This window comes from Protomyctophum bolini (genome assembly GCF_963924005.1).
Source record: "Protomyctophum bolini genome assembly, chromosome: 2".
Lineage (NCBI taxonomy): Eukaryota > Metazoa > Chordata > Actinopteri > Myctophiformes > Myctophidae > Protomyctophum > Protomyctophum bolini.
Genome location: NC_137863.1, coordinates 687692 through 701172, shown reverse-complemented (window position 1 = coordinate 701172; position 13481 = coordinate 687692). Strand labels below are relative to the sequence as shown.

The following is a 13481-nucleotide window of genomic DNA, read 5'->3' as shown; positions in this document are numbered from 1 at the left end:
CAACGGAACGGCAGCGCCGTTTAGAGGAGAGAGTTACGACATCTCCGTTCACCTCATGAGGCTTAATTCAGTCCAATATGGCGGCTGAAGAGTGACAATGTCCTGGAATCGGGCAACAACACACAACAGTCAACAGCCCAGCTTTAATGATCTTAGTTAAACGTAAATCCCTTTATTTTAGATCGTTTTTTTAGTAACAGACTAGTACAACATAAACATTACTTTTCAGTTGTCACTGTGCAATACTTTAAAACAGTTGTCATGTTGCACACATGCTTTAAAATAGCTCTTATCTGCGCCGCCCTCGTTGAAAACAATGTATTTCCACCTCCAGCTTGTCCCTCTCCATCCAGACTGCATGGACAGGTTTCTGACCCCTCAATGACGCAACTCTCCTTCAACGCTGAGGGGGCGGGGCTGTCGCTCCCCGTACGCCCTGTGGCAGTGGTTCTCAACCAGTGGTCCGGGGTCCGGGTCCGGGACCACCAGACTAGTGGTCCTTGAAGAGGGATTCCAGGTGGTCCCCAGTTAATTGACCATGGAGAGTTGGTAACCAAATGGACTGAGAGTGTAAAATGAAACCAAATTGGACCCGTATATATACACACACTATGGGCCTGATTCACAACGGCGTTTACGGTGATAACATGACGTGAAGCTAGCGGAAAGGCATTTACGTGGATTTCCCACATTAATTTGGAATTCATGGAAATGGCCGTGAACTTGACGCTCACGTAGGTTGGTCGGAAACTCCGTAAAATCCCACGGGACCTCTTTAGGTGGCGGACGAATTTACGGATATATTCAGAAGGCTTTAGTCTTCATGCTGAATCAATAAATAGTTCCCAAATCGCAGATAAAATATGTAGGCATGTGTCCCGACCCTAACATTGTTCAGCACATAAAAAAATGATATATAAAAGCCGAGTGCACTTGCACTTGTATGCCTATGCATGCATTCTAGAGTCAAGTCCCATAAGGAAACTGCCCCTGCAAGCGACACCTTTTTATTTATTTATTAGGATATTTCTATAGCATGCGCGATTGCGCTGCTCACTTGACAGCCTTCTCTAGGCTACTCGCAGTGCGTTGTGAGCTTGTAGATCGGCTCCCGTGGACTCGCGCTGCATGTTAAAAAACAAACTCACAATTATAATAAGAACATAGGCCTACACTTATCTGCATTCTGCACTGTACGAATCCAACGTTGTTTAGTGTGTGTTAGTGTTGTTTAGTGAGTCAGTTCTCTGACTGTCGGTGTGTGTGTGTGTGTGTGTGTGTGTGTGTGTCTGTGTGTGTGTGTGTGTGTGTGTGGGGGGGGGGGGGGGGCGGACAGCAGCATGCGGCCGCTGAACCGAGTCCAATCTGGGTGAAATTTACATTGGAAAATTAATATAACGGCGCGGTGAGCCCGGCAAGGACAGAACACGGCCTGGCCCGACTGTTATAATGGTCTATCTATGGCATTCTATGGTTCACAGACTGACAGACATGCCGGTCTGACAGACAGACAGCAGTCACGACGAGGGCTATAAATCCACAGCGTGCAATTTGGCCAGTCAGTTTTAAGCCAGCTCACCTTAATTAATTATAATATGGGCAACGTTGTAGCTGTGTAGGCTATATGCTGTAGGCTACTACATTGATCTCATCATGAGTTTGCCGTGTCCCGCGAATCATTTTAATATGACGACATCATGAAATTAATTTACATCTGATACATCGGATATCTATTTTACTTCTGCAGGCGAGTGTTGTTTCTTTTTTTATAACCCTCAGGTGCATTCATCAGTAGCCTATAAGGGCTTATCATTGCCGAGTTGTAATATAGCATTTGGTCGTGTGGTGAACAGTAGCCTACAAATTAAAAAGTATTGATATTGATCACATGCATGGATGCCACACACAGAATAGTTTAACTCACTGGATAAACTCACTGGATTATAATTTCTTAAATTCTTCAGACAAGAGGATCCCAATTATTCACTTATGAATGTATATGCTTGTACTGTTCTTTATCGCGCAAGCCATGCCCCCCTCCCTCTCTCCCCCCCCTCTCTCTCTCTCTCTCTCTCTCTCTCTCTCTCTCTCTCTCTCTCAAAAGACGACTTTTGCATTGACATATATCCGATATTTTAAATATCGGATAGCCTATATTTTACCTCTGACTGCAAAGGTGTGAGTGCAGCACCCGCCTTGGTCCCGAACTTAATTAAATAAATTATAATGATATTGCTTCAGCAGCGGAGCACGCACCGTTGTGGACATTTTAATAGAGTGCGGGCTATATTCATGCATTGACCGCGGCTGTGAAGCCGCGTAGTCTGCGGCTGCAAAGCCTTTTTTCTTTTTATGACAGACCAAACTGCTGTCTGCTGAGTCATGCTTGAAGCCTTTTATGGTGCGATATGGGGCGTGGATCAATGCAAATGAGGTTGTCGGGTGCTTTTCCGATCACTTTGCACCCACTGCATTCAGTATGACATACACCTGCGATACGCCAGCGCACCTGTGGTACACACCGCTCTCTGAATAACACGTCATCTCAACGTAGCTTGATCGGACGGATAAATACGATATCTGTTTCCGCCACAGTGTAACGGTGGCGTATTTCTTTTTAATGAATCAGGCCCATAGGTCCAATTTGGTTTAATTTTTACGCTATCAAAAGTTAAATTATTGTTAAACATCTGAATTATTAAATTCACAAGACATCTACATTCTACACAATTAGAGAATGAAGTAGATTATATGTAGAAGGATCCAACGACGACAAAATATCCAAACTATTTGTTCTGTGAGGCTAAATGAAAAGGGTTGAAAACCACTGGACTGGATTTTGGTCAACACAGTTTGTCCAGGCGCCAGCCAGACGGAGTATTGCTGCCCCCTACTGTTGGTCTAGAGTAGTGTCGATTTACTGTGCAGGGTTGCCAAGTCCGCTTATTTCCCACAACTTTTGGCTTGTTTTTGAGGGGCGCTCCTGCTTCAGGTTTACAAACATTAAAAACGCCATTGACAATGGACAGAGTTTAATGTTTGTTTAGTCGCCACTCGGTGGCGCGCTATGAGCTTGTAGATCTGCTATTTTTCAATAGCTAAAGTATAACATGATGCTTAGTTAAAACACCAAAAGGGGTTCTTCTCCAGGTTTTATTAGCACCCCTCACTTCACACGGGTGTGATTTTTAATTAAATTATTATTATTTTGTTAAGAATACCCATGTTTTGGGGAGTGACAGTGAACCACATTGAGTGACAGAATGGGTCTGGTGACCTTCGACCTGTAGAGAACATCCATCTAGGAGTGCAACAGTGTCTAATCCAACTAATACATTTAACAACAGTGTACAGAAAGTTTTAAAAAGTGATACCTTGACATCTGAAGAGCAATTATAACATTTCCTCATTCAAATGTTTGCCTGGGCATACAGTTTGCAGTTATAATCTTGTGGTCCAGCGCGGTATTCAGTTATTGACCCTTTCTTTGAGTTACTTAGTGGATTGGATGATTGCACTCTCACACAGTAAGAAAGAAAGAATCAAATCAAATCAAATCAAAATCAAATCAAAATTTATTTATAGAGCACATTTTCAAAAACCAAAGTGCTGTACAGGAAACATGACACAAGTAACATAATAAAACAAAATCAAAGCAACACAAAGTACACAGGTTACATTACAAAATCAAAGCAACACAAAAAGTAAAGTAAAGAACACATATTGGTCATTTTTACACTTTATACATTTTACACTCAGTGGTATGGAACTCGGTAGGTACTCTCACATCACAGGTACTCTACCTTGGCTCTGTGGGGGGTGAGCGTTGTCATCCTGGAGGATGGCCTTAGGTCCCGATATCTCAGCGTATTGAGAATTTCCTTAAATGACGACAAGTCTGTGTTGCCTGAGAGAGAGAGATACTGCCACATACCATGTCAAGCTGAGGCCTCTGTTGACAGGAGCAGTATGAATATCCATAGCCATAATAGTTCAGCTTTTCTATTTACCTCCCTGGCAACATACAGGTGTTTATTTACTAAACTAGACAAGTTTTCATTGTATTTCCTCATTGCGTGAATACACTGGTGTCCTTTCAAGTGACCAGAGTTATCGAATTTGAACCTCCCGTCACTAGATGTTTACAGGATAGATTGTTTTTCTCCACTGTGGACACGCGCTGCTGTTTATTCATGGCACCTGACAGATTGAAACTATTGTCACAATGTTTCGTCAAATGTTCTTTCTCTAGTGTGGATATGCTGGTGCAGAGATGGATATTTTAAACTCTTGTTACACTGTGTACAGTGGAATGGTTTTTCTCCAGGGTGGATACAATTATGAGGTTTTTTCTTTTTCAGTGTGGATACGCTGGTGTGCCTTCAGGTTACATAAATCCAATGTGTACATTGGAAGGGTTTCTCTCTCGTGTGGATATGTTGGTGTTACTTCAGATTAGATTTTTGTTTAAAACTCTTGTTGCACTGTTTACAGTGGACTGAATAAGTGCTTATCCATCTGCAGGGTGGATACGCTGGTGTTTAGTCAGGTCAGCAAAGCTATTGAAACCCTTGTCACAATATCTACAATTATAAAGTTTTTCTTTGTGGAAATGCTGGTGTGATTTCAGATTAGATGGATATTTGAAACTCATGTCACACAGTGTACAGTGGAGAGGCTTTTCTCCGGTATGGACAAGCTCGTGACTCTTCAGGTCATGTAAACTATTGAAACTCTTGTCACAGTGTTTACAACTGTAAGGTTTTTCTTTGTGGATATTCTGGTGTATTTTCAATTGACATGACCGATTGAAACTCATGTCACACAGTGTACAGTGGAAAGGTTTTTCTCCGGTATGGACGAGCTTGTGACTCTTCAGGTCACGTAAACTATTGAACCTCTTGTCACAGTGTTTACAACTATAAGGTTTTTCTTTTTCAGTGTGGATACGCTGATGAGCCTTCATGTTACTTGAATCACTGAAACTCTTGTCACAATGTGTACATTGGAAGGGTTTTTCTCCAGTGTGGATACGCTGGTGTTTATTCAGTTCAAATAACCTATTGAAACTCTTGTCACAGTGTTTACAACTATAAGGTTTTTCTTTTTCAGTGTGGATACGCTGATGAGCCTTCATGTTACTTAAACCACTGAAACTCTTGTCACAATGTGTACAGTGGAAAGGTTTCTCTCTGATGTGGCTACGCTGGTGTGTTCTCATATGCGATGAGCGGCTGAAACCCTTGTTGCATTGTTTACAGTGGAAAGGTTTCTCTCCAGTGTGGATACGCTGGTGTGCCGTCAGCAGAGATGGATATTTGAAACTCTCGCCACAATCTTTACAGTGGAAAGATTTCTCCCCGGTGTGGAAACGGTAGTGTATCTTCAGCAGAGATGAGCTTAAGAAACCCTCGTCGCATTGTTTACAGACGTGGGTTTTCTTCGCTGTGGAAATCAGATGAGATGCATTTACTTCTCTCGGCCCAATTGAAGTAAAGACAGAAGTCCTGTTCAAGTGATGACTGGAAGATGATGGCTGACCTGTGTTAGAGAGAGGGACAGACCGTGAGAGCTGGGTTAAAATGGTGGCTCATTATCAAGAAAGTCCCTCTTACGGGAGCAATGAAGCTTCTGTTAATACTACGTGTTTTAATTAACTTTTTCAATAATTATACCAACTCCATGTTTTCCCACTCATGTAGTTCTGGTCGCCGTGTTTAACACTGACTGACCTTCATTGGTCTCGTCCCAATCATCACTGTCATCAGTGACGTCAGTGTCTGATTCAAGTTCAACTTCGATTTCAAAGCAGTGTGGAGACTTCTCTTCATCATCAACTTCACTTGTCACTGCTGGTAAAGTCCCTGACCCAACAGGATCCTCTGGTCTTTGATGTAGCTCCTCCTGTTCCTCTTTAATGTGACGAGGCTCTGGTTCCTCCTGGAGCAGACTGGAGCTCCTCTCCTGTCCAGGAGAAACCTCCTCTTTACACACAACCATGTGCAGGATGTCTAGGAACAGAAACATAACATGACAGTCAACACAGGATTCCTCAAATGTAAATCTATTTCCATCTTCCATGTGAATAGCTATTACCTACTGAAGACTGACAACTAAATATCTACAGGGTTACAGGTGGGTTTAACGTTAAACCGTGATCCAAAGTTATCCTTTTTAGCCTAAATGTTTTATTGTAGGCTACTGTACATCCAGGCAGATTAATTTGTTTGAGTGATATGTTTTTTTAAACAACCAATCAATCAATCAATCAATGTGAGCTCTGATTTGGAGGCAAGTTATTCTGCAGGCCAAGCCATATACAGCTGGATTTGTATCTAAAGCATGTCTGTCTGTCTGTCTGTCTGTCTGTCTGTCTTGTAGAAAGAATATACAATGTGGTACAGTTTTCCTTTTGTATTGCATATTCAATGAGGGTTATGCATGTTGCCTTATTATTAATTACTTAATTAGTCAAACAATGCAAATATCACAGAGGTACAGTAACAACAACTGAAAGGTCCTGGGGACTTTGTGCATTGTGGTCCTATCATATCTAGATACAGTATGTACATTAATTGTCATGATATTTTTTGCCAAGCTTATCATAGAATAAAGACGTACTGAGGTGTGGCTGGGCTTCAGGTTCCTGTTTAATAGAAACGTCCCAGGCTGAGTCTGGAGAGTTCATCTTCACCTGCAGTCTGGACTCCACACACCGCTCTGAAATGGAGGAAGTGAATAATGACTGTAAGAACTGGAGATCTAATGGAGCCAGTTCTACATGAACCTTGAATGCAACGATACTCAGATCGATGGTGCCATTTCTGTCGGCTATGCTCCTTTTAACAGACAAACATTTAACAATACAAAGAAATTGTGGTAAAAAGGGAAATAGAGGTAAAAAGGGAAAAGAAACATACAGTGAGGGGGAAATGGGTGGGGGGGGATTCAGATTTTACGGGGGCCAGTTTAGAATTGCAGCCGTCCGTAGGTGCCCTTTGAGAGCGGTTTTGAAGGAGTCAAGGGATTTGCATGTCTTAACAGTCGGCTAGCCAGCTATCCGGTTACCCGTTGACATCCCTACCCTCTACCATATCGTTGCGTTTCGTGAAAAACAAATGCACGGTTAAGCCAGAACTGCAATAAGTGGCGGAAGAAAAAGAAGTCGAAGAAGAAGAAGAAAAGGTATAAATTCAGGCTTGGCTCCTCAAAAACAATAAGGGACCAGAGGCCCTTCTGGCCCAAAAACAAAAACAATGACAATAAAAACAGTACTTACCTATTGTGTGTAACTTGATGACTTGTTTCAACACGGTGGTTTGCATCGCTGCTACAAATCCTTCCCTCGCACACTGATGGATGTTGTTAGAGCTGGACGGCAAATTGTATCTAAATATCTCTGGATCTAAAGAAGAAGGAGAAGACATTACAAAATTAAGTTTAAGTATAGCTGTAAGCACCAATAAGACAGGACCAAGCATAGGCTGCTCAATGTTAGGTCACCCTGCGGTATTGCAGCTGTTCGTACACCAGCCAGCCAGACAGACAGACAGACAGGCAGACAGACAGCCAGACAGACAGACAGACAGCCAGCCAGACAGCCAGCCAGACAGACAGACAGACAGACAGGCAGGCAGACAGGCAGACAGACAGACAGACAGACAGACAGACAGACAGACAGACAGACAGACAGACAGACAGACAGACAGACAGACAGACAGACAGACAGACAGACCGTGAGTTATGCCTGTTCAATGTGTACGTTATCAGATCACTACATTTATTTTACAACTGTTTGCACACAAACCTTTCATCAACTGGGATTTCAGTTAAGGGTCCATAGATTGTGTGTAGAACATGAGGGCGGAGCTTACTGGTCAAAGTGACAGATGTGTTCCCCATGAGTCAAGTCACATGTGTAAACAAGATCCATGGCTTTTGGCCAAACGAAGCCAATTGGAGTACGACTGGGTTCAGTGCTATTTGGCATCACCCTCTACCATACTGTAACGTTGCATAAGCATATGACGCTGCATGCATGTATGTATTAGGGAGGAAGAAGAATGGAGAAGAAGACGAGGAAGGAAAAAACAGACAATGACAATAAGGGACCAAGTAGTCTTGGTCCCTTAAATATAGCTGCAAGCATCGATAACAGGGGCCAAGCAATAAGAAAAATACCATAGAAACATACTGTACAGCAGTGAAGTTGAGAGAAAGAACACCATGAAATTAACAAATGAGCATTTTAAATAGCTGACCGTAACCTAACCTCAGTCAAAACTATTCCTTAACCTAACCTTAAAACCCTGACCGCAGCAACACTATGTTAGACCTACCCTTAACATAAGGTACACAAACAATAAGGGACCATAGTCCCACAGCCACATACCTATCCTGTGTAGAACATAAGGTACACAAACAATAAGGGACCATAGTCCCACAGCCACATACCTATCCTGTGTAGCTTGATCACTGGTTTCTTCACGAAGACTTTAGGATGGATGTTGTTAGAGTTGGACGTCAAATGATGCTTTAATAGCCCTGGATCGAAAGAAGAAGACATTACAAAAACAATAATAAATGTACCTGCGAGCAGTGATAACAGGGGCCAAGCAATGACAGAAAAAAGTATATGCAATATACTAAAATAATTTATAAAATATTGTTCTCTTGCTTCTGAAGAAGGCGATCGCATCTTTTCTCTCTCTTTCTGCCTGTTCGCTGCACTACGTGTCTCTCTCTACACTGACTCTCGTCTAAATCTCTGACGAAACAATGGAACTAATTAGCCGGTCTTTGAGCGCTTTCGACAAAATCTTTTCGGAACAGTCACTCTGGTGCTGGGGAGCCGAACTGCCCATCGGGTTCTTATCCTGCTGGTTATGTCAGAGACCCTTATCGTGAAAATTGGGGTCTTCGATGTCTCTCCAACATCAGCACCAACATTCTAGACAGGTGTTACAGCCCCTGTAGTTGGGCTACTAGGGCCTGTATCAATATTGGTTTGTGCACTTTTAAACAGGAAACTAGTCTTCCTCCTTTGTTATGGCCCAAGAGCCAGGTCATAACAACAGGCCAACCACAAACCGTTGTGGTCTCCCTCGCTGGCCGTGTCGGTCGTTGAGTCGCTGGTGGAGTTGCTAGCCGAGTCGTGTCTGAGCGGGTCGTGCCAGTCCCTGCGGCGTGGGTATATTTTGCCGTTGCGTGAGAGGGTGAGAGGAGACAGAAACAGAGAGGACTTCCTCTTCTGAAGACCAGACCAAAGGGAAGGTCGACGGGGGGGAAGAGAGAGTGTTTTGAGGGAGAGAGTTATACTGTTATTATAATATATATATATATATATAATATAATAGGTATTGTTATATGTTATGCTGTTGCTGTCAGGCATAAAAAACCTTGTATGTTTTTAAGTGAATGAACGCCGTGCTTCATCATGCAGGAGTGGCGCACAGATCTACAAGCTCACAATGTGTCACGTCACAATGCGTTGGTGAGCTTGTAGATCGGCTATTTTCACTAGTCGTCATCGTCAACTAAACATGTAGGGCTTCGATACTAAATGGTCTGAACTTACCAGTGGAAACACCTTTTCTTCTTTAGGCGGCTACGAGGAGAGAAAACATCTGGGTGAGAGAAATGTACAGACAGCAAAACACCGACCGGAGACACGGGGGAAACAAGAATGACTCGGTCTTAACAGCATTTATGATGCGTGTGCTGCAGCCTCTGTGCTGCAGCCTGTGCTGCAGCCTCTGCCTCAGAGCACAGCTTTTGATTGATTGATTGATTGAAATATTTATTAACAGTTTGTAGAATTACAGTACATTTCAAGCACAAACTCAATACAGAGACTGTCAACTGTGAGTGGACGACCCAATTAAGCATTACACTTGTTTACAACAGGGTCCACATTGTTCAATTCATCAAAACATATGGTAGGGCGTTCCACATTTTGGTGGCATAGGAGCGAAAGTAATTTAGTCCCTTGTTTGTGCCGAATCTGGGTTGTACATGGTTTGTTGCACTCCCTCTGGTGTTGTGGGTGTGGACTTCGTTTACATTAAGGAAGTATTTAGACAGGTACATGGGTATCTTAGTGGTGTATCGAATCTTGTGGACCAGACCCATTGCAAGATGCTGTACTCTGTCGTCGACCCTAAGCCATCCCAGCCTGTCAAAGTGGGCTTCACGTTGCAGCGTTCAGAGGATGGGTTTTATGCTGTTCAGACTATGGGTTTTAATAGTTAGTTACTGTGAGAGTGAGGTCTGGCCAACTCGAGATTCCTCCACACTTTACTATCTACAAACTATTTCTAAAAACGGCCATAGCCGCCATCGCAACACAATTGTTGGCAAGTGGCTATGGCCGTTTTCAGCCCAAGGAGGGTTTTCCGTGCAAAATGAATGCTTGGAATGGGTTCAGAATCATGAAAACCCCCTAGTTTGACACGTCACATTAAAGTATAATGCAATTTACAACACTTTGCCATATATTGGTTGTGGATGTTACCCAGACTTTCAGCAGCTTCCATCGGGTGACGTGCGAGAGTGTTGGTGGTTTACGTACCTCTGGGTCAGTACCTCTGGGTCAGTACCTCTGGGTCAGTACCTCTGGGTCAGTACCTCTGGGTCAGTACCTCTGGGTCAGTGGTTTACGTACCTCTGGGTCAGTGATTCCATGGGGTGACGTGTGAGAGTGTTGGTGGTTTACGTACCTCTGGGTCAGTACCTCTGGGTCAGTGGTTTACGTACCTCTGGGTCAGTACCTCTGGGTCAGTACCTCTGGGTCAGTGGTTTACGTACCTCTGGGTCAGTACCTCTGGGTCAGTACCTCTGGGTCAGTGGTTTACGTACCTCTGGGTCAGTACCTCTGGGTCAGTACCTCTGGGTCAGTGGTTTACGTACCTCTGGGTCAGTACCTCTGGGTCAGTACCTCTGGGTCAGTACCTCTGGGTCAGTGGTTTACGTACCTCTGGGTCAGTACCTCTGGGTCAGTGGTTTACGTACCTCTGGGTCAGTACCTCTGGGTCAGTGGTTTACGTACCTCTGGGTCAGTACCTCTGGGTCAGTGGTTTACGTACCTCTGGGTCAGTGGTTTACGTACCTCTGGGTCAGTACCTCTGGGTCAGTACCTCTGGGTCAGTGATTCCATGGGGTGACGTGCGAGAGTGTTGGTGGTTTACGTACCTCTGGGTCAGTACCTCTGGGTCAGTGGTTTACGTACCTCTGGGTCAGTACCTCTGGGTCAGTACCTCTGGGTCAGTACCTCTGGGTCAGTACCTCTGGGTCAGTGGTTTACGTACCTCTGGGTCAGTACCTCTGGGTCAGTGGTTTACGTACCTCTGGGTCAGTACCTCTGGGTCAGTACCTCTGGGTCAGTGGTTTACGTACCTCTGGGTCAGTACCTCTGGGTCAGTACCTCTGGGTCAGTGGTTTACGTACCTCTGGGTCAGTACCTCTGGGTCAGTACCTCTGGGTCAGTGGTTTACGTACCTCTGGGTCAGTACCTCTGGGTCAGTACCTCTGGGTCAGTGGTTTACGTACCTCTGGGTCAGTACCTCTGGGTCAGTGGTTTACGTACCTCTGGGTCAGTACCTCTGGGTCAGTGGTTTACGTACCTCTGGGTCAGTGGTTTACGTACCTCTGGGTCAGTACCTCTGGGTCAGTACCTCTGGGTCAGTACCTCTGGGTCAGTGGTTTACGTACCTCTGGGTCAGTACCTCTGGGTCAGTGGTTTACGTACCTCTGGGTCAGTACCTCTGGGTCAGTACCTCTGGGTCAGTGGTTTACGTACCTCTGGGTCAGTACCTCTGGGTCAGTGGTTTACGTACCTCTGGGTCAGTACCTCTGGGTCAGTACCTCTGGGTCAGTGGTTTACGTACCTCTGGGTCAGTACCTCTGGGTCAGTACCTCTGGGTCAGTGGTTTACGTACCTCTGGGTCAGTGGTTTACGTACCTCTGGGTCAGTACCTCTGGGTCAGTACCTCTGGGTCAGTGGTTTACGTACCTCTGGGTCAGTGACTCCATGGGGTGTGAGAGTGTTGGTGGTTTACGTACCTCTGGGTCAGTACCTCTGGGTCAGTGGTTTACGTACCTCTGGGTCAGTACCTCTGGGTCAGTACCTCTGGGTCAGTGGTTTACGTACCTCTGGGTCAGTACCTCTGGGTCAGTACCTCTGGGTCAGTGGTTTACGTACCTCTGGGTCAGTGGTTTACGTACCTCTGGGTCAGTACCTCTGGGTCAGTGGTTTACGTACCTCTGGGTCAGTGACTCCCTGAACACACTCGGGACACTCCCAGCAGCTGGGCAGGTCTCTATTCACCACCCCGTCACCTTCGACCTGCACAGAAACGCACACAATGTTACATTTAACCCACTCAGGCCTGAAAGCCTGAAAAACCCTTAATGTTGCTATAGACTTCATTCCCGGAGGATTTCAGGGTGGAGGTCCCCCCCCCCCCCCCCCCCTGTTTAGCTGTCGAAGACCGAAAATCTTAAAACGTACAATAACTCTTGATCTAAATCATCCCGTCCAATTCTAAGAAACAATCGGAGTGTTAATGGATATTAACATATAAATATATATATTATTTGTTCGGGATTTGCTGGTTGCATTCTGTACGGCACCGTGTAAATATTTGTGTCCTTGTATTTGTATCTCTTATGTGGACATAAATAAATGATTAAAATGTGTGTGCGTGCGTGTGCGTGTGTGTGTGCGTGCGTGTGTCACCCACCGTGAGACAGCCAGGATGGACAATCTGGGTACAAGTGATGCATTCCATCAGCATCATGAAGGCCTTCTCCTGGGTTGGCTCCTTACAGACTCTACACACCGCTGAGAGGGCCAGGCCAGGCTGACAGGACGAAAATGATGATGATATGAGGTGAGAGACAAGAAATAGCGCCACCTCTGGGTTATGGTATATTAATAGAGAACGCATTGACACTCACAGCGAGACATTGGCGCAGAACACAGGTCTGTTTGAGCTTCCCCGCTCCGCCAAACTTCAGCATGTCACTGCAGAATTTACAGTGCCCGCAATGTGTCCTCACGCACGCCGTACAGCGCTTACACCTTTAGACACACACACACACACACACACACACACACACACACACACACACACACACACACACACACACAATCACAGCAGGAAAGCACGATCTACGAAGTGCATGCAGTATATCAGCGGCTCCCAAACAGAGTGCCATGAGACCAGTAGGTGTGACCACACATCTATATTGCAATATAATACACAGTACAACTATACAACAATCACACCCGTGTGACACCATTCTGTTGGCGCTGGCGCCAACAGAATGCACATCAAAGAAGCCCCCGTAATCCTGGTCTCTTAAACTGCCTCCCCCTGGCCAGCCGGGGCGCCTGATGGAGGGGAAAGGAACTGGTTGGAATAACGTGTTCCTTCCACGCGCTATACGTCCAACCAGGGAAACTCCCCCCTGTCAGGTGT

General features: G+C 45.0%; 1 protein-coding gene across 1 annotated transcript; it reads right to left on the bottom strand.

Annotated features, from left to right (window-relative positions):
* Positions 1-6113: 6113 nt before the first annotated feature.
* Positions 6114-13076, bottom strand: LOC308325984 (uncharacterized protein; the record flags this gene model as incomplete). The annotated part of the gene is made up of 9 exons (XM_080778783.1): positions 12958-13076; positions 12741-12860; positions 12260-12343; positions 9578-9607; positions 9091-9250; positions 8455-8544; positions 7280-7405; positions 6622-6720; positions 6114-6121 (listed from the first exon to the last, which is right to left on the bottom strand). The coding sequence occupies exons 1-9, from the start codon at positions 13018-13020 to the stop codon at positions 6114-6116; spliced, it is 780 nt and encodes a 259-aa protein (XP_080634909.1). The 5' UTR covers positions 13021-13076.
* Between the last annotated feature and the right edge of the window lie 405 nt (positions 13077-13481).